This window comes from Epinephelus fuscoguttatus, linkage group LG19 (assembly GCF_011397635.1).
Source record: "Epinephelus fuscoguttatus linkage group LG19, E.fuscoguttatus.final_Chr_v1".
NCBI lineage: Eukaryota > Metazoa > Chordata > Actinopteri > Perciformes > Serranidae > Epinephelus > Epinephelus fuscoguttatus.
Window position 1 is genome coordinate 7,486,475 of NC_064770.1, and position 27,415 is coordinate 7,513,889.

Here is a 27,415-nt window from a genome sequence, read left to right on the forward strand (position 1 = left end):
ATACATGGATAATATTACACATAGGTTTTGAGAATGTTCACAAAAATACAAGATTTAAAATAAAATACATGATAATATGTGGAACACATTGACACAGCTACACAATAAACATTAGTCAGAGTGATCAGAATTTATTTAAATGTTACAATACAGTAATGCAATAAAATAATAATCAAGGGGCATCATTGTTAATCACTGCTTTCACACAAAATTACACTGGAAACACAGGGCCAACAGTCACCAGTGTCCACTCAACTTCAAAGTTTACTGAGCACCTCATGTAGTTGGGTTTAAAGATACCATTTCATTTCAAAAGTAACACAAATAACAAAAATATTGATTAGACTGTATTTCACTCCAAATAAATCTGAACTGTCGTCTTCTTTGTATAATGTTCTTTGGTATAACAAGAAAGTAAGCAACGATCTCACACGCAGTGAAAAATCTTCTAAAATACTCTATGTTTTTATTTCCACCAAGTCAGATGCACAATTTTTCCATGTGTCTCTTGGGTTCCTCCGCACGGACTGAAGGATGAACTGAACTAGCGTGGCCCAAGGATGGCGCTCACACCAAAGTGGTGACGTCACAGTTACCCACAGCCACCCTGTGGTGAACAAACAAACCGTTAACAGCAGTGTTTAAGACAAATTACACATTTCCAAATGGAGTTTCATGATCAATTGACACAATCTGTATCAAAAGACAGGAAAGGACATAGAAACAAAGGTAGCACACATCACAGGACCCATCAGTCTTGTGGTCACACTCAACTTGGCCCTGAACAGACACTCCACGGCAAAACCTGCAGAGGGAAAAAAAACTATATAGCAAAATCAGTCTCCAAAACACATGTACCATACGTACATGTGCAACCAGTGTAGTGTAACAGGCTGGATTTGACAATTCCACTTTCAAAGTAAAAGCCTATAGTTGTTAGATGAACACATTTCAGCATTCAATGCACATGCAACAAGTATTAGCGACAGAGTGAGTGACACAATTACCGCTGAAAAATAATGACACAAATATGAAGTACAGGGCATTACCCTGTGGCTGACAATTTAGGCGTGGTGGTATGGTACTATATACAGTGCCTTGCAAAAGTATTCATCCCCCTTGAACTTTTCCACATTTTGTCATGTTTTAAGCACAAATCTATATGTATTTTATTGGGATTTTATGTGACAGACCAGACCACCACAAAGTGTTGCATAATTGTGAAGTGTAAAAATGATACATGGTTTTAATTTTTTTTCTACAAATAAAAAACATAAAAGTGTGGTGTGCAAAAGTATTCACCCCCCTGAGTCAATACTTTGTAGAACCACCTTTTGCTGCAATGACGGCTGCAAGTCTTTCGGGGTAAGTCTCTACCAGCGATACACATATAGAGACTGAAATGTTTGCCCATTCTTCCTTCGCCCCAGTCTCAAGTCTTTTGCAGACTCCTAACAGGTTTTCTTCCAAGATTGTCCTGTATTAGGCTCCATCCATCTTCCCATCAACTCGGACTGGCTTCCTGTCCCTGTTGAAGAAAAGCATCCCCACAGCATGATGCTGCCACCACCATGTTTCACAGTGGGTATGGTGTGTTCAGGGTGATGTGCAGTGTTAGTTTTCTGCCACACATAGTGTTTTGCATTTAGGCCTAAAACTTCAATTTTGGTCTCATCTGACCAGAGCCTCCACATGTTTGTTGTGATCCCCACATGGCTTGTGGCAAACTGCATGGCTTTGTTTCAACAATGGCTCTCTTCTTGCCACTCTTCCATAAAGGCCTGATTTGTGGAGTACATGACTAATAGTTGTCCTGTGGACAGATTCTCCCACCTGAGCTGTGGATCTCTGCAGCTCTTCCAGAGTTACCATGGGCCACTTTGCTGCTTCTCTGATCAGTGCTGTCCTTGCCCTGCCTGTCAGTTTAGGTGGACGGCCATTATCTTGGTAGGTTTGCAGTTGTGCCATACTCTTTTCCATTTTCAGGTGATGGATTGAGCAGTGCTCTGTCAGATTTTCAAAGCTTGGGATATTTTTTCATATCCTAACCATGCTTTAAACTTCTCCACAACTTTATCCCTGACATGTTTGGTGTGTTCCTTGGGCTTCATGATGCTGTTTGTTCACTAACGTTCTCTAGCAAACCTCTGAGGCCTTCACAGAACAGCTGTAAATTTACACTGAGATTAGATTACACATAGGTGGACTCCATTTACTAATTAGGTGACTTCTGAAGGCAACTGGTTGCACTGGATTTTATTTAAGGGTATCAGAGTAAAGGGGGGTGAATACTTTTGCACACCACACTTTTCTGTTTTTTATTTAGAAAAAAAATTAAAACCATGTATCATTTTCCTTCCACTTCATAATTATGCACCACTTTGTGTTGGTCTGTCACATAAAATCCCAATAAAATACATATAGATTTGTGCTTAAAACATGACAAAATGTGGAAAAGTTCAAGGGGGATGAATACTTTTGCAAGGCACTGTATATAGTACCATACCACCACGCCTAAATTGTCAGCCACAGGGTAATGCCCTGTACTTCATATTTGTGTCATTATTTTTCAGCGGTAATTGTGTCACTCACTCTGTCGCTAATACTTGTTGCATGTGCATTGAATGCTGAAATGTGTTCATCTAACAACTATAGGCTTTTACTTTGAAAGTGGAATTGTCAAATCCAGCCTGTTACACTACACTGGTTGCACATGTACGTATGGTACATGTGTTTTGGAGACTGATTTTGCTATATAGTTTTTTTTCCCTCTGCAGGTTTTGCCGTGGAGTGTCTGTTCAGGGCCAAGTTGAGTGTGACCACAAGACTGATGGGTCCTGTGATGTGTGCTACCTTTGTTTCTATGTCCTTTCCTGTCTTTTGATACAGATTGTGTCAATTGATCATGAAACTCCATTTGGAAATGTGTAATTTGTCTTAAACACTGCTGTTAACGGTTTGTTTGTTCACCACAGGGTGGCTGTGGGTAACTGTGATGTCACCACTTTGGTGTGAGCGCCATCCTTGGGCCACGCTAGTTCAGTTCATCCTTCAGTCCGTGAGGAGGAACCCAAGAGACACATGGAAAAATTGTGCATCTGACTTGGTGGAAATAAAAACATAGAGTATTTTAGAAGATTTTTCACTGCGTGTGAGATCGTTGCTTACTTTCTTGTTATACCAAAGAACATTATACAAAAGAAGACGACAGTTCAGATTTATTTGGAGTGAAATACAGTCTAATCAATATTTTTGTTATTTGTGTTACTTTTGAAATGAAATGGTATCTTTAAACCCAACTACATGAGGTGCTCAGTAAACTTTGAAGTTGAGTGGACACTGGTGACTGTTGGCCCTGTGTTTCCAGTGTAATTTTGTGTGAAAGCAGTGATTAACAATGATGCCCCTTGATTATTATTTTATTGCATTACTGTATTGTAACATTTAAATAAATTCTGATCACTCTGACTAATGTTTATTGTGTAGCTGTGTCAATGTGTTCCACATATTATCATGTATTTTATTTTAAATCTTGTATTTTTGTGAACATTCTCAAAACCTATGTGTAATATTATCCATGTATGTTCATATTTTTGTAAAACCAGTGTTAAATCGAATTAAGTATTTTTATGGTCCCGTGTCACCTGTTGCAGCGGGGGGACTTGAATTATGTGTGTGTGTGTACTGACTGTGTCCCTCGCCACTGCTATAGGTGAAGTTAATGTGCAGATCGTGATTCCTCCGCCGACCGCAAAGGGTAAGTCGGGAAAGGGGCGCCCGGTGCCACCGCGGTAGCCAGGCATAAGGACGTTGTCAAACGACACATCAAGACGACACATAGTAACGATGCATAGCAACGACGTTGTCAAACGACACATAGTAACGACGCATAGCAACGACGTTGTCAAACGACACATAGCAACGACGCATAGTAACGACGTTGTCAAACAACACATAGTAACGACGCATAGCAACGACGTTGTCAAACGACACACAATAACGACGCATAGCAACGACGTTGTCAAACAACACATCAAGACGACGCATAGCAACGACACGCAGTAACGACGCATAGCAACGACGTTGTCAAACGACACATCAAGACGACACATAGTAACGACGTAAAGACACTGTCAAACAACACTTAGTATAATACAGAGCAAGACAACACAACATAACACATCATAATGACACTGTCAAACAACCCATCATAACAACGCTTTGTCAAATGACACAGCATGACGACACGATGTAATGACAAAGTCAAATGACACAAGGAGAGTTCAGTGTTTAATAGACATAGACAGTGCGCGTGTCGACATATTTTTGGCACAAATGGAACCCCATAGCACTGTGCTGAGATTTTAGAATTAATGGCAAACTTTTTCAACTTAAGAGGTAAGAACCAGACAGTTTTGTGCAACAGATGAAGAAGTCCCACTATCAGCCTGATGGACCACGCCCAGCTGTCATGCTTTAATGCCTTTGTTATTTTTCATGTCTATGCAAATGAATAAGGTACAGCCCTTAGTAAATTTCTCTGTATTTGTATTGTGTAAGCAGGGCACACTTGCAAACTGCTACAGTCCGTCGTCTACTCTCTAAAAAACTGAAAAAATGGGTAAGTTTGGATTACTTTATTCTCTTATATTTTCCTAGGTTAGACTGTTGAGATTGTGTCTGTGTGTGAGGTATACATACTGAGAATAGATGTATTCACAAAAGACACAAATATACACAAATAAATAATAACTACCATAATTGTATGCTTTTTTCTTTTTTTAAAAAATGTCTTAAAAAAGTTTGGTGAAATAAATATTTTGTACTGTATATTTTGTCCTTGTATTTATAGGTCAGTTCGACTTTTGAAATCTCTATAGAAATGTATAGTGTTGGTGTTAGATGAATAGAGGCAATAAAGGAAACACTTTTTTGTTGGGATCAACATATGAAGGCAAGATGGCGCCAGTGTTTCAGGCGTGCCGTCAGCCGCTCCGTATGCTGTGTATGTTTTTTCTGTTTGTAACACTTGCTGCACTTAAAGGCAACTCTCTGCTGGTGTATGATCGCCAAACGTTGCTAGATCTGAGAACCTCCACTACAGGTCTGGTCAACTTAGATCATAATGGACACCGAACTCTACCTCCGTTCCTCTCGGATATACCGGCACACCTTTGCCGCACGTCAGCGCCACTCCCTCGGCGAAAACGCCACCGCAGGCGCGGTAAGCGTGGCGGCCGTTTGGTAAGGCTGAGGGTCGCGCTGATGCGTCCCGATCGTGTTGGATTTGGAGCGGTGCCTTGCCTCTGTATCTCCCGACGTTGGCTGGATCCTGTCGCGGCCTGTTTGGTACCGGTGGCCGGCCTGGATGACCTGTTTCTCCCCCGCGGCCCCTGCTCTCCTCATCCACGCTGGCGTGGAGCCGACCCAGGGAACCTGCAGCTTCTCCGCGGGGAGCGTCTGTCAACGGCTCGCTCTGACCCACCGGCTCTAGCCAGGTTTGGCCTGGTTAATGCAAGATCGCTTGCTAATAAAACATTCATCCTGAAGGATTTCTTCACATCGCGTGTTCTGGACTTCCTTTTTGTCACATAGACGTGGCTGAGCCTTGGTGAGTCCAGTGCTTTTACAGAACTTTTACCTGCTGACTGTTGCTATTTTAATTCTCCACGGACATCTGGTCGAGGAGGAGGAATTGCAAGTGTCTTTAAAAGCCACTTCAAATGTAAACAAATATCGCTGTCATCGGCTCCCGCCAGCTTTGAATTAAGCCTGTTTGAGCTGGGATGTCCTCACACGGTGCTGTGTGCTGTCGTCTATCGACCTCCAAAATACAACAGGGATTTTATAACTGATTTTTCTGCGTTCCTGGCTGATATCATGCCGAAATATGACAGAGTTTTGATCGCTGGTGACTGCAATATTCATGTGTGCTGCCCGGAAAACCCCCTGGCGAGGGATTTCTTAAATCTCATTGACTCTTTTAATCTCGTACAATCTGTATTGGGCCCTACACATGTACAGGGACACACACTTGATCTTGTTTTGTCATTTGGTTTGCCTGTCTATAATCTGGAAGTCTGTGAAGCGTATTTCTCTGATCATATGCCTGTACTTTTTGAAGCCGCAGTGTGTTTTAACTCTGTTAAACCTCCCGCTGCTGTTCGCAGCTGCCGGGTTATTAACCCTTCCACTGCCGCTCAATTCTCGTCTGCTTTCAGTCAGATCTGCGCCACTACTGATCCTGCACACCTTGACACAGAGGCTCTTTGCTCTCAGTTTTTTCACTCTTGCCAGTCTGCCATCGACTCTGCCGCCCCATTAAAGAGCAGGCAGCGTAAGTTTAAGCCTGAGCCGTGGTTGAATGAAACAACCCGCAGTGTCAGACAGGAGTGTCGCAGAGCTGAGCGTAAATGGAAAAAAGATAAACTAGAGGTGTCTTTTCAAATATTGAGGGATTGTTGGCGTCGTTATCAATCCTCTGTGAAAGAGGCAAAAAGGAAATATTTCTCTGACATTATTGTCTCTAACTGTCACAAACCTCGTGTGTTGTTCAAAGTGATCAGCTCTACCCTGAATGCATCACAGACTGTGGGAGCTGAGCCCTCTCCCCCTGTGTGTGAAAACTTTCTGCGATTTTTTATTGATAAAGTTTCTTCTACCAGAGCACTTATTTCACCTTCAGCCTCTGACCCCTCAGTGTTTCTCCCCTGTTCTGCTGTCTTTGACTCATTTGAGCCTGTGACCCTGGCGTTTGTGCAAGAGATTGTGGGGGGTTTAAAACCATCTGGTTCGCCCAATGATCCGGTTCCTCCTCAACTTTTTAAAGAGGTTTTCCCCACTCTCGGGCCTTACTTACTCAGTATTATTAACAGCAGTCTGTCATCAGGGGTGGTTCCTGTTCAGTTTAAACATGCAGTTGTGCAGCCACTGATTAAAAAACCTGGACTGGATCCCACTGTTATGGCTAACTTTAGGCCCATTTCCAAACTGCCTTTCGTATCAAAGATCTTAGAGAAGATTGTTTATTCTCAGCTTTTGACTTTTTAATGACCACAACATTCTTGAAATTTTCCAATCTGGTTTTAAAACATTGCACAGCACAGAATCAGCACTCTTAAGGGTTTTTAATGACATCTTTTTAGCTACTGACTCTGGTCACTCGGTAATTCTTGTCCTTTTAGATTTAACTGCTGCTTTCGACACAGTGGACCATGATATCCTAATTGCTCGCCTGGAGCAGTGGGTGGGCATCAGGGGTCAGGCGCTGGCTTGGTTCAGGTCCTACCTATCACACCGGTCATTCTGTGTCGGCCTTGGTGACTCTGTGTCCTCCACTGCTCCTCTCTCTTGCGGGGTTCCACAAGGCTCAGTGTTGGGCCCACTTTTATTTTCTTTATACCTTCTTCCACTTGGGTCCATTCTCAGGAAGCACGGCATTTTATTTCATTGTTATGCGGATGACAGCCAGATTTATGTCCCCCTTAAAAAGGCTGACTCTTCTGCACTTAAGCCACTTCTAAATTGTCTGGATGATGTCAAAGCTTCTTCAGGGTCTGACAAACAACTAATCAATCTCAATTATATACAGGTGAGATTGGTGTTCTGTTTGACACAAATATGTAAACAGCAGAGGGCGCCAAAGGTGTAGGCAATATAGATGTGTCAAACAAAAAACGGGAAAAAAAAGGGGGAACACCAAAAAAATCACAGAGAACATGTAGACATGTGGGAAAAAAACAGAACAAGGAGACAGAGATACCCCACATCAATAAATCATGTCTAATAATAATAATGTCTTATATCCATAAATAAACAGACAGGCTTACATTTATTTTAAAGGAATAATGTGTTGCCAAATGTGATTTTAGGAAAGCAATAATGTCATGTTTTTTAACCATACCTTATATACATTAATGTAGGCTGCTGTACAAATTATGACAAGGATTTTCAATGCACAAATTACAATACATCAAGTTTCAATACTGGGAATCAGAGAAACTGCAAAAAGTCAGTCTCATCATTAAGACCAGGGGTCTCAGTGTTTAAAGTGACAATCCAAAATATCAATTCACCTACTTCACTGAAGAGCACCTGTCGAGTCAGAGCCTTGTTTATCCAAGCAGTGCATCCTTCTTTCTTTTTCAACATTGAAATCATATTATATTTGTGTGTGTGTGTGTGTGTTTGTGTGTGTGTGTGTGTGTGTGTGTGTGTGTATCCCACAATATTTTTAGTCTCTTTTAAAACAATAAGTGAACTGAAAATGTTAATTAGATTTTCTGGATTGGTAGTTTACAGTTGTAAGGCTCCACTTTGGGCAGAGCTATTTTGCAAGCTGTGGCATACAGCGGTAGAGGCAGCTCTGGGTTGCACATCATGCACTGTCATGCACTGCACTGTGTCACACAGTTGTAAACATTTGCTCACTCTGCTCCAAATGCCATGAAAAATACTCTTCAGTTTATTTTTAGAAATTTTGTATTTCAGAAAACAGGATAGGGGCAGTGGTCTGCAATAACAACAATAATTTTTCCATAATCTCTTTTTTTTCCATGCTTATTCAGACCTGGAAATTACTAACATCAAATTCCATACTTTTCCAAACTGTGTAGAAACACAGACAAAATATAGACAAAAGAAAAGAGAAACACCAAGAATTACATTAGGGATTTTTAAGTCTGATTCCCTTTTCCCACCCTCACCTACACACCCTACCCATCTCTGAATGGGTACAAGAGAGTGTCTGTGCTCCAGGAACTTAAGAACAATGTTGACTGGACATTCTGAGCCTTAGTAATCTCAGAAAAAGTATTGATAGTACAGACAATTAGATAGTACAGATTTTTAGATATTTATGCACGATGGATATTATTAGGTCACATTATATATATTTACATAAATGACTCTTTCAAGTATAGCAGTTTGCAGCACTGAATTAGATCAAATTTCTGCTGTGTAACCTGGATTTACTGAACACTGAATACAGTGAAAAACACAGTACATATCTGCTGTGTAACCTAGATTTACTGACCTGGCTGAGACAGGAGGCCCAGCTGAAGAAGATGGTTCTGGTTATTGTGTTTCTTGCCTTGTTCCTGGATCATATGCTACTGTCAGTTGTTGGTAAGTTAAAACATACAACCTGTTGCACAACATTTTTCTTAACACTTAACCAACCAGTGGTAGAATATGGCTAAGTTATAATAAAGCTGATTTGTGTACTTATGTTTGAAATTGTCACTATTATGCTATGTTTAATATGTCTTAAAATACATGTTAAATCAACTCAACTTTACAGCAGTTCACAGAGACCTCACCGCCAACTTGTGGTTTGGAGGTGTAACTGCAGAGTGGCACAGTCACACCACTGCACAAGCATAAATGCTCACAATGGTGTAGGCCATGTGCACAGGCTATGGTGTAGACTCTGCCTAGGGCTGATGCATAAGTATATATCCGCCATTACACAACTTCTGCAGTACAATCAAAGTCAGTGACAACATATGCATGCACAAAATATTCTGGTTTTTGCCCTACTTTGGAAAAAGACAATATATCCAACTAAGCTGTTTACATGGCTCATGAAAATTAAAGTTTCACCAATATACATTTTAACAAGCAGCCATGTATACTCTAATTAACATTTATCATTCATTCATTTATCACATAAAAATATGGAAAAAGTTGAAGTTTTCCTCTGGTGGTGGACTCAACCATGAGAACACAGGCTCCCTCTTTCATAATGTTTAAAAGTAGGTGTGTTTCTCCATTCGATGACAAATGTGGGCTTTTCTTTGGGGCATACATCTCTATCTCAGCCTTGCAAACTGTTGGTGTGTGTACAGCACATCAATGACAATGCACAGAGATGGCTGTAAACAGAAAAGAAGCCACGTGAACTGCCTTAAAAACCCCAATTGAGACCCATATTTTGCATGTATAGTATACACGTAGAAAGAATGCTTCTAAAATGCAAATAATATCAGTATATCCCACATGTTTTGGGATAAGGCAAGAAATCAGAATGTCTAAACAAATTATGCTGTTTACATGACCTGCATCAAATTCCGAATATTGTCAAATTCTGAATAATAGAAGAATATCAGTGTATATGTAAACGTAGTCACTGATAACACTGCATGTCATTTGGCTTTCTCTTGAAGACATCAAATCAGTTTGTTTGGTTTGACATTATGTGCTCTAGTTTCCCGGTGCAGCGCAGGTGGCGCAGGGTGGCAAATCCCATGCAGAGCTAGTTTCGAGCAGCACAACCTGCAACCAGCACGCTCAGTTTGGTAGTTTGGCAGACCGAGGTGTGCTGAGATGGGTGTGGCAGCGCAGCAGGGGGAGGTGTCGACAGATCCAGCTTGGCGCAGTGACAGTTTCGTGCCAAAAGGCTTCGCTGAAGGTGCGCTAAAAGCTCGCCATCTGAAACCAGGTCTACTGTCAGTGCAGGGGAAGCGCAGCCGGTGTAAGCCGAAGTTTGGCTGACCGGCGGACAGTGCGCACACACGTCACCAAAACCTTACAGGCAGGTTTCCAGAATATCAGGCACATTAACAATGCAATAAATACCCCCCAAAAAACACCATTCAATGCAACTATCTGCAATCAGCACATAAATGTATCCCTATATCGACTGTCCCGTCACATCTGATGTCAGATCAAAGGGGATTGGCACCGTTTGGCACATTTGGCACGCGTGATGGAAACCCAACCTGATTAGATGAACACAGCTGCAAACTAATGAGTTCACATCCCTCTCAGCCAACCACAAACAGCCACAGCATCAGATAGGGAGTATATATTCAACATCTGTCATCTTAGAAAAGTCAAAAGAAAAAAAACAGAGTGAGACTGCGAGAGAGAAAGAGAGAGCGCGCGCGCACGAGAGAAATGCAACATTGATGTACAATTGTGGTGACCTCCTCCCAGGCTACCTTTGCATCATCAGCCCGTGGAGGTCTGCTCGCAGTTCTGTATATTCGGACACTGCGAGCTTGGACCTCCCAGACCAAAACATCAGTTTCCTCCTGGGAGAAGTTTGGCCGTCTGACGCTGCTGCTCTCTTCTGCCATGGTGAATTGAGTAAACTCTCATTACGCCTTCGCGCGGCGCATTTAAGGGCGAGGAGAGGGGCTCATTTGATTGGTGTGATGTGTGTAAAACCCACTCCACGCCTTCTCTCCTCCCTCTTTCCGACTTGCGCCGGTAGAAGGGACGGAGGTGGGAAAGCGGAGTAGCTGCGCCAGGGTGCACGGTGTGCCAAACTTGCAAAATCCGCTTGGCCACACCCAGTTGGCGAAGCGCAGGTGCGCTGCGCCCCCGCTTCGCCCGGTCTGCGAAATCAGAGCCCTATGTCTTCTTCACACCCTCAAAGGCACGATTGTCTGTTGTATGTAATTACATGTTAAGACCCCAGGGAAATTAGTTCTCACACTGATGTCTTGCTTATTGGGATCCTAAATAAAACAAAAACAACAAAAAACACAAACAAACATCAGATCAGATTTTAGAACACATGATTAACGTTTTGTTTGGCTTCATTTTGTTTACAGTGCCAATCCTTCCAAATTACCTGTACAGTACTGGCCAGGCTGCCAACACCACGTCTGGGAACAGCACTATCATAACAGTCAATCCTCCCATCATCCAGTCAGTCAGTAACAGATCAGTGATTCTGGGCTCCACATTTGGACCTCCACATCAGAACACAACTCTTTCCAGTGATCCCAATGTGACCCTGAAATCTCCTGAGTCAAACTGCTCTGATGCAGATCCTCAGCTGGACGAAGTAAATATCAAAGTAGGACTGCTGTTGGCCTCCAAGTCCATGGTACAGCTTATCATTAACCCCTTCATGGGGCCACTTACTGACAGGTGAGTGATTATGATCTGTGGGAAATAAGCTGATTTATTATGCTCAGAAACACATAACTCAGTTTTACCTGCTTATGTACTGTGTATTGCACAGGATTGGATACCACATCCCACTGTGTGCTGGTTTCTGCATAATCATCATCGCTACCTTTTGTAAGTATTGAATTAAAGTGTGTTGAAAAAACTGCATGAAAAAAAAAAACACAGCTCCCTCTTTCACTTGAATGAGGCCACGGGAAGGAGCGATGAGAGACGCACAAAAGGAATGCTGATGTAGAGGGACCCAGGCCCACTGTCAGGGGGCGTCAAAGGGTACAGTTGACCCCGGCTCACTGACAATACAAGTTAAATGTATTTACAGGATAAATCACCAAGAATCAGGGAAATGAAAATGAAAAGCCAGAGTACAGAGAGAACAGAGAAGCAATGGCCAAATGTCTGGCAAAAAAGCACTAGGCGTGACAGGTGGAGCGGAAGGTGAGAAATGAATACAAAGAAATAAACAGCAAATAAAACCTGCTGTATCAGGCTCATGGTGTGTTGTTGGAAAGGGGGCAAAGTAATGCCACAAATGTATGCAAATGTTGGTTAGAATAAAAGGAACATTGCTATTTTTCAAAAGGTATAATAATATAATAATTCCTCCTGGAATTACATAAATTGAGCATGACTGGAAAAGAGTTGACAGCCATAAACCCTTGCACACAATGTGACCAATAGTTGATTAATGTTGCCCTCTAGAGTGAATGAGTAAATGAAGAAAAAATGATTTGATTGTAAATACCTTGCAGGAATTTCTTTAGTCAGTGTTTGATTTTACTTGTCTCCAATAATTCATCATCATTCAGTTCATTCAACAGGTAAAAAGTCAGCTTCACTGTGACTTCATGACATTTTGCAAAAAACATTTTCTGGCCAGTATCCACCACAACTCTGGAACAGAAAGGGAGATGCTTAGATACTAAACTGGTAACACTTATGTTGGGTGCCCATCTTGAAACTGTGTTGATTAAGTAGATCTGTGTGTGAAGCCTCCACTTTCTGGAATGTGTAGCTTCTTTTGCAGCAACATTCATATTTAAAGTATTGTCAGCCGTCATGGCTACATATGAGTCTGGACAGATGGAATCTGGAAATCCATCGGTTAAAAAAAAAAAATCTTCCTTTACCTCTGGAGGCACTGCCCTTAGTTTGCAGCCTGCGGCCTCGTGCCTATGACCGAATCACAGCCGTGACGATATACGACTATAACATCACAAGCTCAAATGTGACATTGCTTTTATACAACAGTTTAACAGTTAAATAAGCAAGGCTGATTAAGAAATGATGAAAAATGAGGACAAAATAGATAATTTAAGCATTTTATTTGTCTTCCGCCAACAAAAATAGTTCCCTCAGGACTCCGCTGTCACCGTTGTTATGTAACGCAAACATGGTGCGCCAGGCACTTAAGCCTGATTTATGGTCCTGCGTTAAATCAACGACCTCGCTACGTTGTAGGGTACGTGGCTACGCAGAAGGCTCGCCGTAGCCCCTGGCGCAGCCTGACGTGCACCTCCCCAAAAATGTAACTACACGTCGAGGCGACGCAGACCCAGCGCAGACCGAGACGGCTGTGATTGATTTGCTTGGTAGCAACGCATTTCCGGTTCCGTATTTCCAGATTGCGCCATCCCCGCCATCTTTAAACATCTTCTGTTGCGATGTAGATGTTGCACATATGTTGCAGTATTAAGGCCCATTTATGCTCAACGTTCAATGCGGATATGGACGGAGCCGTCTGTCTGTGCTCCGCGTTCATTTCTCTGTGACCGGAAAAGCCGGAAGCTAAACAAAGAATCAGCTAGGGACCACAGATATGTATAAATAGATGCCGCACCCTGGCTTGTGGGATGCGTTAATACCGCCGCCATCTTGCCTAGGTGCTCTGACCGGTTCAGACCTGTGTCAGACTCGGCAAAAATGCCACATTTTTGCTCTGCATTTGGGTGTACGAACGAAAAAAGTGTTAAAACCAAGCAGAAGGGAGTAACAATCCACAGGTAAGAAGTTGTTTTACAATATTTTACTGTTACGAACATGTTTAATGAGATATATATCTCAAAAAGTGATCCTTCTTTTAAGCTAATCAAGTAAAGTAACTGTCCTGATCTGGTCCTAATGCCAAATTAAGCTAACGCTATGTCACACAACTTAAAGAAAAAAAGGTTAACATTTATATAATATTACTTATAAAATTATGATGCTTTGTCAAACAGCTATGTCGGTGTGTGTGTTATTCCAAATTGTCAACTATCTGTTTCATGGCACCAACGTGACATAACGCAGTATAACGTTAGTAGTTAACTTGTGGCCTGAATTGTAACTACAAATTATGTGGAACTGCGTTTTTCTGACACACTTATTTTGTGTGTAGCTTCCCAAAAAACACAGATAGGAGACGGGCATGGGTAGCAGCAGTGAGGAGAGAGGACTTTGTCCCGAGTGACTCCTCAGTCATCTGCAGCTGTCACTTCAGACCTGAAGACTTCGACAGGACTGGGCAGACTCCTAAAAATAATACTAGCTACTGTACACTGTATTTTTTGTAAATATGACCTAATAATTTAAACAGTTCTGTGTCCAGGCTCCCATGAGCACTGTGGTGTTATACATATGAGATTAAAGCAAAATGTTGTGTAAACATGCAGCTCTAAGTCATTTATTTTCACTTGTACAAAACCAACATTTGTTAATCAGAATGTGTAACTACACTGCAGCTCGGCACAACCCTGCTGATACACTATTTTTTGCACATTGTGTGAAATGTGAATAAACATTTATAGTCAAAATTAATAATTAAATGACATCGTGGTGGGCATTGTACATCTAGTAAGAAAAAAAGAATATTTATTACATGGGTAAAGTTTAGTTTAAATGTGTTGTAGAACTATTACTGTTATATATCTACATAAGATCAAATATTTTGTAATGAAAAGCTGCATTTTTTATTAACCAAGTATCCTCTATCATAACTACATGTCTGACGATTGTAACAAACCAAACCGCATGAAAATCGGTTGAGAATTCAGCGAGTAATGATGATTTTAATCATAAATAGTCTCCTGCTTCAATAGACATACATGCATTAGGCAGCGCGGCTCCACCTGGGCAAGATGGCGGCCGCGTTGACGTATCGCTCCAATGAGGAGCACCGTTGAATGCGGCATCATCTATGACTAGAGACGACGTTCACCATTCAGGAAAGGAACGCAGCCTCCTACCGCTCTGGCGGTGAATTGCACTGCAACGAAATGGAGTGACGGAGAAGTGGGGGGAAGGGTTCACGACGGCGTCAGCGACAGCGACGTAGGTACGTTGTAGGTACACAGCAGGACCATAAATCAGGCTTTACTCTTTATACACATTTATCTGCACATTTCCATAAATTGTGCAGCCGGTGAAATAAGTCTCTGGTGACTGCATGGTGGACTATCGCTTCACAGCCCCCTCCCCGTAGTTCTTTCACACAGGGCTGAATCTGTCTTGAGAGATTAGGACAGATGTGAATGTTAACAGCACCTTGACTGGTTGAGCTTGAATGGTTAAAAACAAATATTTGATAATTTCAACACAATCAAAAATATTATGATTTTTCTGTTTTTGTGGTTTTACCACATTTGTTCCACACAGACAAGCAGTTATTTCTTTGTGTATCATATCAATCTAAATCTGTATGGTCTTGTTTCTTTTGTTTCTTGGAAGTGTTTGCCTTTTCATCCAGCTACATCCTACTGCTGCTGGCCAGATCAGTGCAAGGTGTAGGTGGATCCTGCTTGTCTGTGGCAGGTCAGATATTTATTTTTGAATATTTTACACTTTACTGAAAAAAAGAGTGGACTTTCATATTCAAATACATATATATATATATATATATATATATATATATATATATATATAATAAAAAATAGGCCTACTTAATAATTCACTGATTATTATTATATTTATTTATTATTTGTTTTTACTTCTGTTTTGCAGGAATGGGTATGCTGGCTGATGTGTACAAAGATGTCGAGGAGAGAGGGCGTGCAATGGGTATATCCTTCACTGGTTTGGCCTTAGGATTGATAGGTATGCGTACAGGCAACTTTCAGAAGTACACTCAAAATTAGAGCTTTTCGGTTAAAGCAGCTCTTACCTTTCTTGCATTTCACACAGCACTTAGAAAAAACTTGAACATCCACAACTCCACCTCCCTCCAAAGGCCTACTCCGCCCCTCTTCCATTACGTCCTCATTACGTCTATGATAGATGTAGGCATTGGCAAGGTAACATTAGATACACGGAAGAGGAGAGCGAGTATAACATTACAACCAAGACAGTCAGTCGGAACCTTGGAGTTTTAAAACTCAACCGGAGTCAGTGATGACTGATGGGTTTTAGAATAAGGTTACAGTGCTAACGTTAGATAGTAGTGTTAACGTTACTAGTAAGTGGAAACGTACAAGGAAGATAACGTTAATGTTTCAGAGGCTACGCTACAGTAGGCTAATGTTAGCCATTAGCAACTGGATGCTGTGTTGTCATACATAACGTTATGAACTGAACTGAACTGAACTGAACTTTATTTGTCATTTTTATGCGCAGCACAAAAATGAAATGACATTTAGCATACCCCAAGAAAAAAGAAACAAGACATTTAAAAACAACAACATATAAGAAAGAATATATAGTGCAATAGTAAGATGAAAAGGGTCGACATTTCACAGTCAAAAACTCCACACCCTGAGAGCAGAACTGTTACATGAGTGGTTGCATTCGGCCCAAATGCAATGATTGGTCAGAGTTTTCTTAGAACCATAAGAGAATGGTATAATTATGAGTTTTTATTTCTGGTGGAGTTCACTTACATTTTAGTGTGCCATCAGCTTATTAATAGCATTTTAACCTAAACAAAGAAAAGTGTAAAATTTCCAAAAAGGTAAGCGTCGCTTTAATCAGGAAATGTGCAAAACTGCTTTTAAAATCTGCTTGATTATACGGCACAAAAATACGTTATAGCAAAATATAACTTTGTCAGTGTACATGTGAGAATAAGTGTTGTTTGATAGGCTTAAAAAATGTGAACCTATTGAACCTATCCTTTCATTATTTTTGAAACACCATGAAATTTTAAACAATTGTTTTGAGGTGTGCTGATGTTGCATAGCATAAATAAGACAGTTTTTGTTTCAACAAGACACATCCAGAATTATAAAAATTGGAGCGTTAATAGGTTTGTAAAAGCTTTTGGATTAGAAGATGGCAATGTGAATACAATACTCTATCCAAGTAAATGTAATTTAAGAACATGAATACACTATATATCATTACACAGTAATGATGAAAAGTAGCCATGCTTGTTTATTTGCAACATTTCACAGTGTCTAAAACAATTAGTGCATGCTGCTGGGATAGTCTCCAGCTTCTCACAAACCTGAACAGAATAAGGAAATGGATGGATGTTCTGAAAATGCCTAGCAAAAGGGATTTTTTTTTACCTCCTTGTGTATCACTCAAGGTTACTTTAGATGGAAGACATTTATAAGCATGGAGGTTTGAATCCTACAAATAAGGGTGCTTTTTCTAGATACTACATTATACTTTAACTTTTCACTGTAACTTATCAGTTGTCTCTTTCATATGCTGAAGCGGGTGCTCCATTTGGCAGTGTGATGTATCAGTTTTTGGGGAAGATGGTTCCATTCCTGGTCCTGGCTGCCATTGCTGTGTTGGGTGGAGGTACTGTGGAATTTTTGCACCTGAGATAAGACACTTAACCTCTAAATAATCAAATTCTTAAAGGGATAGTTTGGATTTTTTAAAATGTGATTGTATGGGGTACTTATCTATAGTCAGTATATTGCAGTACATACAGTAGATGTCACCTGGCAGTTTGGAGAAGCAGCTGACATGGAATCTAAGCAATGTATTGCTGTGGACGAGGGATGGCAGCAAAATGTATTTTAGCTAAAAAAAAAAAAAAAAAAAAAAAAAAAAGTCCCATCTAAGAAAAAAAATCTGTAACAGTTTAAATGTGCAATATATTGAAAGTATTTTCACCCCTTAACCATTTCTTCAGACAGCCCGTTATGAGGGGGAAAGCATTAACGGTTTCAGCTCCCCATCTTTACTCTCCTTAAAGCCACTGGACCCCATTGAGAAAAACAGTAATTTTGGCTCGGTGAGCACAGGAGCTGCTGGTCTACCACTGCCTCAAACAGTTGTAACTTGTGTGTCTCTGTGAATATGAGCTAACCCTTCTCAACACCAAAGGCACACAATAACACAAACAAAATAACAAATCAAGGCAGCGGTAGACCAGCAGCTCCAGTGCTCAGTGATGTTAAGTCATGGTTTTTCTTAATGGGGTCTGGCTTTGAAGAGAGCGATATGATGGCTTCAGTTCCCCATCACAAATTGCTGTCTGACGGGAAAATAAGCGTTAAAAATACTTTCAATATAACATACAATTAAATAGATTTTTTAGATGATACTGTTTGTAGACAACTAAAATACGTTTTGTTGCTGACCCCTCCACAGCAGCAGATTGCTTAGCTCTCATATTGGACTCCAGCCGCCCTCTCCAAACTGGGGGTGTGCTGACAGACATCAAATGTACACTGACTATGGATAAGTACCCCATACAACCCCTCTTCAAAAGATCCAAACTGTCCGTTTGAGTCCACAATATATGCTACCTTCACAACTATGTTTAATCCTCCTTAAAAGCATCAGCGTTGAACAGTTGTATGCGGTGTTGTTTGTGCCTCAGACTGTTCTGTTTTACCGTTCACACACAGGTTTACATGTCCTCATCTTCAAGCCATCGCAGGTGCAAACACAGGTACAGTGACATTATCATGTGTTCTATCATTTTCTGTATTGCTCCATGTGTATACTGTTGTTGTTTTTATTTATTTCATTATGTTTTTCATTACTCATGTTATTTTATTCATTTGTTTATTTTAATGGCTGCAGTATGGGTGGTTAGCCCAAGACAAATTTCCCACCTGGTGGGACAATAAAGTTTACCTTGACCTTGACCTTGACCTTAAGTTAAAGGAGTACATCCTTGTTGAAAATTAAACACTGGACCTCATTCACCAATAAATATCTTCTGACACCCCACTTACACAGACGCACACAAAGTTTCTGAGAATCACCAATGTTTTCTTGTCTTAGGTAAGAATAGACTCTACACATGCTCAAGAGCACACTAAGGCCCCAGTCACAGAAAGCTAGCGGCTTGAGGCGCTTTTTTGTAACAGTTTCTAATGAGAATGAAGCTTTTTGCTTATTTTGCGTTGCGTTACATTGCATTGCGTTGCGTTGCATTGCGTTGCGTTACAGCTGCCTGGCGACAATAAAAGGGTGCAACAAGCTTATTTTTTCACTAGTGGCATTAAAATATAAAAAATAGAGGTGGTGTGGCGCACTTTCTGTGTGACTGGGGCCTAAGGCACATTTGAGTGCTGGCATGTTTGTGCAAAAACAAAAAAACAAAACAAAACAAAAAATCAGTACTATAGTTGTATATTATAGGATATATATATATTATTGTTATTTATAATATTTTATATTATTTTCATGTAATTGTTCTTTTCATCTGTGTGTATGGCCCTGCAGACATTTACTGATGCTAATTAGAATCAACTGGTATGTACATTTTAATTTAAGAGGCCCATGGGATTATCATTACAAGTACGCAGGTGCCAACAAATTCTGCTCTTTAAGAACATGTCATGAGTCTGACCTAGACCTTTCTTAATTACTAATTACTAACTAATTTAAGACTAAACTTTGGAATAAATTGGTGAGTGAGGCCCACTGACTGTCCGTGTACCACTTATTTGTTTAATTTTCCCTGAAAATATATAAATAGATAAATAAATGAAAACTAAATTTAAAAAAAATCCCTAATAAAAAAAGTAAATAAAATTCTGTTCAGCTTTTTCTTCTGAAAAAGAAAAGAAAAAGAAAAAAGTTGCTACCAATCAATTATTGGAAAATGAAACTAATGGTTGCCAACGGCGTCCTAAACATCAAACTTTAACATTAACTTATTATATTACAATTAATGTATTAATATACAATTATTAAAAAGATAAAAAAAAAAACAAATAAAACAGAAATATAAAAAGGGCGCAAAATAAAATAAATATTGATGAAATGAACTGAAAATTATAATTATGAACTATTACTGAAAATATAAATTATAATAATTCAAGCTATTAACTACAAACTTCATTATTCAGCGTTTCCTCTCTTGTAATTTGTTATAGATGGCAAAAGGAACTCCACTGCTGACTCTCCTCAAGGATCCATATATTCTCATTGCTGCTGGTATTTTAAACTGAACTGGCCAACAATTAACATATTATCAGTCCCTCCAGGATTTTGCAATTGTGCGATCACAACAGGTAATGCAAATTCAGCCAATCCCTGTGAAATCTGTGCAACCTTGCAATTTTGTTCAATCACTGCAACTCAACATAACAAAATCTTATGAGTATGATGAGACCAAACTGTGCCACGTTAGTTTGTGGTAACCAGGCAGAGAGAGCCCCAGAGAGCCTCATGTCATGGCAAAAAAAACATCTATAAACATCACAACGTCACAACTTTAGAAAGACTGTCATGAAATCAGGCATTTCAGGCCACAACGATCCCAAAAACAGCCCGCGAAATCCTGGAGGGACTGGCATATACAGTACAGTTTGCATTCATCACAATTCATCTTCATTTAATTCATTTAATAAGGCAGGCAGTAACATATACTTGTGCTGCTCTGTGGAATTGTATGATTTAGTAATGGTATATTAAATGACATAATAATAATAATATAATATAATATAATATAATATAATATATAATATAATAATACTGACTTTGCTTTTCAGGAGCCATATGTTTTACAACTCTGATTATTGCCACCATAGAGACAGCCCTTCCTATCTGGATGATGAAGACCATGTGTGCCAGCAAATGGCAGCTAGGTATTTAAGACAAACCTATGTTGTGCTTATGCTGAAGTGCTCACAGCCCATGCTCACAAATATTCAGTGTTTATTTCTACAGTCTCCACATACAGACTGAATCATTATGTCTTTCCATGTAACATACATGAAGGAAACAGCACTGAGCAAATGCTGCCTCACCCGGTAAGTTATTAGCCACCTAAAAAAGACCCATAAATAAATATCCGTTTCGGTGTACACTATATTTAGAATACATCTTCACTGCTTTACTTTGGCATCAGACAACGATTTCTGATGGGGAACTGAAGGTCCATTCACAAAGTAAAGAAATTTTACAAAGTCTACCACTGCCTTGATTGGTTTAAGGTGTGAGTTAATGCAGAGAAAATATTCTAAATATAGTGCACACCTAAACTGATGATGATTTTTTTTAATGTGGGTCTTTTTAGGTGGCTAAAATACATTTGCAGAGGGCAGAAATTAATCATTTGTTATATCTCCATAAGAGAGATAAAAAAGAAATAAGATTGCCAGTTGTCCACCCGGAAGTGAATATAGTTGTACGCGTGACATCATTGTGATTCAGTGCAGTTTTAAAATTGATGAACTATACACTGATTCTCCAAATGCTCTAAAGCAGGGGTGTCTGTCTATCTATCTATCTACACATATATATATGTATATACATTAGTCGTAGTTAAAAGTTAGGCTGTCAGGCTTATATGCTCCGGAATGCAAATATGACTTTTTATTAATACGTCTATAATACCTCTGTTCAAAACATGGTGGCTTATGGTGATTGTCATTTTTGTGATGGTTGTTACATTTCTTGAGATCAGCTGTATTTTCCAGCAGAGTTGAAGAAGTATGGGTGTTGGTACCTTTTATAAGTAACTATTACACAAAGTACTGAAGAAATGATTGGAACAATATTATGATATAATGTGGATAGTTGATGATAGGTATGATCATAGTTATGATCATCTCTATCATACAGTCATCCGAATGCCCAGATGAGATCCACTGGCAGGCTGGGTCTGGCCCGCAGGCGGTACACTTGACACCCCTGTTTTAGAGTCATGAACACATAGCTCTTCATGGCAGTTTACCAGAGAGAGAAAGTTTCTCTGGGTGATAGCTGAAGCTTTTGACCAAGAATTTGAGACAGTCTTCAGCTGCAGAGCAGCTGCAGTCATTTAAACATACATTACATTTTCATGTATTAGTAAGTTCATTTCCATTGAAAATGTTTGCTATGAAAAAGCTAAGTAAACTATTTTTTCTTATTCCATGGTGTTTTTGCATCAGGCACAGTCTTCTTGCCAGACAGCTTATCCTACCTCATTGCATCCAACATCTTTGGTCACCTGTCACAAAAACACAGTGTAAGGTATGTCGATCTGAATCTGAGAGTAAAATAACCAGCTGTATAAGCATCTTTGTTGTTTTGGTACCAAATATACTAGTGCTACCATATACACTGTTAACACAATGTTGTTAATCTCTTCTCACAGTTGGCTATGTGCTTGTGTTGGAATGGTCGTAGCTGGAATAACCACGATTTCAGTAAGTATCATAGATTAAGTAAATGTTGCAAATGTTAACAAGTTGGATTACAGTCTCCCAATACAGTGTGAATATGTTGTAATAACATTAAAATATCACCTACTGGTAGCTACAAGGTAATAAGTGACGTCAAGTGCGGACCCTTCCTGATGTCTCTCTGTCAGCTTCACTAAATTTGTGCTAAATTTTGGCTCTTATGTCTACACAAGTCGTGCTGGTGTTATTTGTGGTTGGTGTTGGAAGATGGTGGCGTTTGACTCAGTCACTCATCAGGATGAGGAAATCAACTCACTAGTCTGTAAATTCTCCTTATGCTAACTTCTAGCTAACTAGCTGTTAGCCATCCAGGTCGATGTTTTCAAATGTAAACATCTGAACTAGCATCCTGCTATCCATTGTACCTCCATGACACATCACTATCCAACAGGATATAAGTAACTGTAGTATCCTTTGATTCACCAAAACTAAGCTAAATCCTGAAGAGTGCCATTCAACCAGGTGAACCTTTTTCTACATGGCTATCTGACAGAGCAGAGGACTCTGGTGAGAGAAAGGTAGAAAGAATGTGCTTAAGAGCTGGTTTGTTGGTGGGAGGGGCTCCTGGTCCTGCTGTGGATAACTGTGCAGAGACGGCTTCACTGCGATGCTGCTGTTCAGGAAGAGCTACCATACAGCCATCTTGTTGAGACTGAGATTAGTGGACATTTAAAGGGCCAGTGTGTAATATTTGGCATGGTTTATTGTCAATCTGAATCTGAATCTGAATATTCTACCCATTGATATGTTTATACAAGTGTATGATTGCTATAAAATAAAATTCGTTTGGTTTTCCTAGCCTTATAATTATGCTTTGATATATATGTATATAGCAAGGGCCTTGCTTTAGAGAGGTCGCCATCTTGCGCCACCATGTATGTACGGCAGACCGAGCGGACAATCCAGCCAGCCAGAGAACACGTTTCGCGTGTATAAATGAACCAACGAAGACAGCGGAAGGAAGGAAGAAGGAGGAAGAAACAGCAGAGTGTTAGTAGTTCGTCGATAGAGAGTAGTGAAAAGTTTTTTTAGTTATAAAGTTTGCGAATGGACCTCACTTAGCACGCAACAGGAGAGAATGAACCCCATCCGTCATCTGCGAGGAAAAGAAGACGCAACTTCACTCCTTGTGATGCACTCTCTCCTGGTGATATATCTCCCCAATGATAGCAGCAGTAGCACTGAATCCCATTCTGTGCATTCAGCCTCTCTTCTCACCTGCTCAGCATCAAACACATGGAGTTCCTCATCTGTATGCTCTGGCTCAAACAGGTATGGCTCTGGGTCTGTGTCCGCAACAAGAAACTCTTCAAAATCGCCTTCAAAGTCGTCCATTGCAGCTACTATAGTCCGGAGATATTGCTGGGCTAAATAAACAGCTGAGCTCTGTTACAGGCTACGCTGTCAGTCAGTGTGCGGGCTGGAGGTTGGCGGAGCAGAGAGGGGAGGGGGGTCCCCACTCGGTATGGTAAACGAGTATGTGTGTAAAGTTATGAAGTGTGTCAGTTATGCTGGAAAAGTCAGAGTTTGGGACGGAGTGGAGTGTTACCGGAGTTTCTGGAGTGCTCAAATAAACTGGCCTTTTTCCCGAATGCTACTCTGGTCTCCTGCTCGTGAGGGATTCATTATAATACCGTAACATGGTTTAGATTTCTAAATAAACATTCACCTCATTGCTAGATAGACCTACTCCTGAAAAACTCGTGCGCAAGACTTTTTGACCCTACGAGGCTGCCGTCATTTACCTGACGGGAGGGGTGAGCGAGTGAGCCCTGCAATCTAGAATTTGACCACTGATGTCACTGTTTTCAACCCATTTTACACACTGGCCCTTTGAATAATTTCACAACCAGAAGCCATGGATCACTAGAACCATCCGGAAACATATGAAGCAGCAGCCAACAATGTAAGAAGATGCAAAAATGGACAAAATTACAGTGCACAAGGTAAAGGAGCTGATAGGAGTTGTACCTTGTGTAATTTCCACGTGACTAATAAATGATTAATTGATTGATTGATTGTACAGGCAACAGCACATTTACATTTCACTAATAAGGATATAAAAATAGTGGCCTACTCTGTATGTGCTTCTTACTAACAATCGACATATGAAAAGTTCACAGGGTTCAAACAGGGAATAACAGCCTTGCTCTGTATTTTATAATAAAAATTCAGTGAAACTTAAGGTTATGCATAATTAAAAGTGGGGCTACTTTGAGTAACAGGGTATCTGCAAGGTATCACCACAGTCTATGAGTCAGATCCACCCCTGGCTCCAAGAATCCAAGATGGCAACGGCCAAAATGCCAAACTTGAGGCTTCAAAACGGGTGTCAATAAACCAGTGGGTGACATAATGGTGGCAACATCAATTAATTTTATACAGTCTAAAGCAGGGGTTAACCAGATATTCTCGGTCATTGACCGTTTTTACAACAATGACTGGAAAATCTGAAGGCCGTCGGTCATTTTGACCGGTTGCAATTACCACCCCTGCCCACTAGTGTTTTCACACTGCAGAGAAAAAGTCATTCATCTGCTTCATGTAGCGTTGTTGACATACGCCCTGGACACACCGAACGTGGAACCGAAGCTCAGCGCCCGGCAGCGGAGGCAGTTTTCAATCGGGGCCCATGTTAACCTATCTGACTGTCCACACAGGCCGCTGAGCAGAGTGGAGCACCCGCGGAGGCAGCGCTTCAGTTCGGCGTCTGGTCTATTTTTCACGGGAGCCGCGAGTGCTTCTGTCAAGCTGGATAGAGCGGATCGTACCAAACAGGAAGTCGGACACAGAAAAGACGAGAGAATCCGGCCAATTTTCAAAATAAAATAACAACAGCACGCACTGTGGAACGTGAGGAGAAAATACCGTGTTTATAATTTAGAAGAACACAACAGTGCATAACCGAACACATTTTTCAATACCCTAATCACTTCATTACAATTTTAATTTTGTGTCACCGAGCCTACAGGCATAACTACATAACGCCCTGGACACCCCAGAAGCGTTAGTGCCGTCCGGTGTGTCCAGGGCGAAGCCTAATGGCATGGGTGTGTGGATGTCTGTTCATCTTTTCGTTCATGTCCTTATTAATGCACACTTTATAACTTGCTTGTTGGATTTATTAAAAACGAACGAAGGAAAACTAAATGTCTTTGAATATCTTCATTATTATTTAAAAATGAAAATTCAAGTAGAAAATAAAAATAGATTATGATCGGATTTTTATGACCCTGTTGGTCAAAATGACTGGCAACGAAAAAGTCTAGCACAACGTCTGGTCTAAAGTCACGCCCAATCAGGTTCGGGCATGAGAATCTATGCTCAAAAGTACTGCCCTCGGTTTGACTTGCTCATGCAAGCTTTTCAAAAAAGTAAAGTCAAAATTAAAAACTGAGAAAATTAATACAATAAATATTTGTATTCCTATTCTAGATCATCGGACTGCATGACACAAATTTATACACATACAAAAAAATAGATACATTGAAATGAAAAAAGCCAAATGTGAATGGTGACTGTATACACATTTGCCCATGATTTTGTCAGGCTTCAATCCATGACACTGTAAATGTATTTTTTTATTTTCAGTTTGGATTTTCCAAGAACATCTATTATCTGCTTGTTCAGAATGCATTTGTTGGCTTTTCAGTTGGTAAGTCATATCTAATATTCAGTGTTAAACTAATAAATTATTTTTTGGTTGAAATAATCAGTGATTATCATTATCTTGTTTGTATTAGGCATCGTGGACTCCTCACTTCTACCTCTTATGGGTTACTTGGTGGACCTGAGATATGTGCCAGTATATGGTACAGTTTATGCCATTGCTGATGTTGCAATCTGCGTTGGATTCTGTATAGGTAAATACAATTATTGCATGCAGGGAGACATCCACACAAAATTTTCATTGAAGTCTGCCGTTCCCATCAGCTCTACAGACATGTATAGCTTCTTTTAAGTAACCTTTAATTTTACAGCCTTTAGTCGTGCTGAGTTTGTTGACTTTGGACCAAGCAAGGCTAGCAGTATCTTGTATTGGTGCTAAGCTGGGCTAACCTTGTTGTGGTAGTAGCTTCACCATACAGATGCAAAATTGGTATCAACCATCTAATTAACTTCTCCTCTTTCTCGGCAAAGAAAGCAAATATGCTATTTTTTCAAAATGAACTATTTCCTTACTGGACGGGATTTAACACAATTTGAGCTTTAGAATTCTGCACTCAGTTAAATAAGGTTTGGTGTGTGTGTATATGCTTAACTTAAACCTCTGATCATGGCACCTTCTGAGGACACAGCAATGGGGTTTAAAAAACCAACAGATGTAAACCCACCGTAAGAATTAAACTGCAACTATGCTAATGACAGAACAACAGCCCCACTGTGCCTGCATGTTTGTTTGTTTATTTTTCTTTTGAGGGGTTGAATATTGTCTCTTCTGTCCAAAGGTCCAGCTATTGCAGGTCCTATAGTGGCATCAATTGGCTTCCCCTGGCTCATGGCCCTAATTGGAGCCATAAATATTATCTTCGCTCCACTGTGTATCTTCCTTTTCAATCCACCTCTGCAGGACGAACATTTGGTAAGAGCTCAGAAGAAACACAGTACATGAAAACACCTTTGTTTTACATACATTAACAATCATTTAAAAAGCATATACTTTATACTTTATCCAGAATTTTATATTGCTTGGGTGCTACTACAGTGTTCACTCATTTGCAATCTGTCATTAACTGTTTTGTCTTGTGTTCCAGTCAATATTAACAGAAAATTAGAAGTTTGGATCTCTGGACTCCACCGATGATTTGTTCAATCGTGCAAGTTTTAACTGGACATGTAAAGGAATTTCCTGTGGTTTCAGCCTACTCAAAATGGCAGCTGAAGTAGTTTCCTCTCAAAGACAAAGACAGCCAGACTCAGTTCTCTATCGT

The 27,415-nt window shown here is 40.2% G+C and overlaps 1 protein-coding gene across 1 annotated transcript; it reads left to right on the top strand.

Annotated features, from left to right (window-relative positions):
* The first annotated feature begins 4,959 nt into the window (after positions 1-4,959).
* On the top strand, positions 4,960-27,415 carry LOC125879532 (synaptic vesicular amine transporter-like). The gene is made up of 18 exons (XM_049561473.1): positions 4,960-5,498; positions 6,171-6,337; positions 7,185-7,357; positions 8,943-9,126; positions 11,562-11,883; positions 11,978-12,036; positions 15,628-15,711; positions 15,901-15,993; positions 17,554-17,643; positions 18,705-18,748; positions 20,187-20,247; positions 20,805-20,900; positions 22,191-22,272; positions 22,397-22,448; positions 26,076-26,139; positions 26,228-26,347; positions 26,933-27,066; positions 27,239-27,415. Exons 1-18 carry the CDS (start codon positions 4,960-4,962, stop codon positions 27,257-27,259), a joined length of 2,385 nt encoding a protein of 794 aa, XP_049417430.1. The 3' UTR covers positions 27,260-27,415.

What these genes read in the sequence shown, in the direction of transcription:
- LOC125879532 (XM_049561473.1), top strand. Translation starts at nt 4,960, where the DNA reads ATGGCGCCAGTGTTTCAGGCGTGCCGTCAGCCGCTCCGTATGCTGTGT. An exon ending in ATCCTGCTTGTCTGTGGCAG is followed by an intron (nt 15,712 to 15,900) that starts GTCAGATATTTA and finishes TCTGTTTTGCAG; the next exon opens with GAATGGGTATGCTGGCTGAT. An exon ending in CTGGAATAACCACGATTTCA is followed by an intron (nt 22,449 to 26,075) that starts GTAAGTATCATA and finishes TTTTATTTTCAG; the next exon opens with TTTGGATTTTCCAAGAACAT.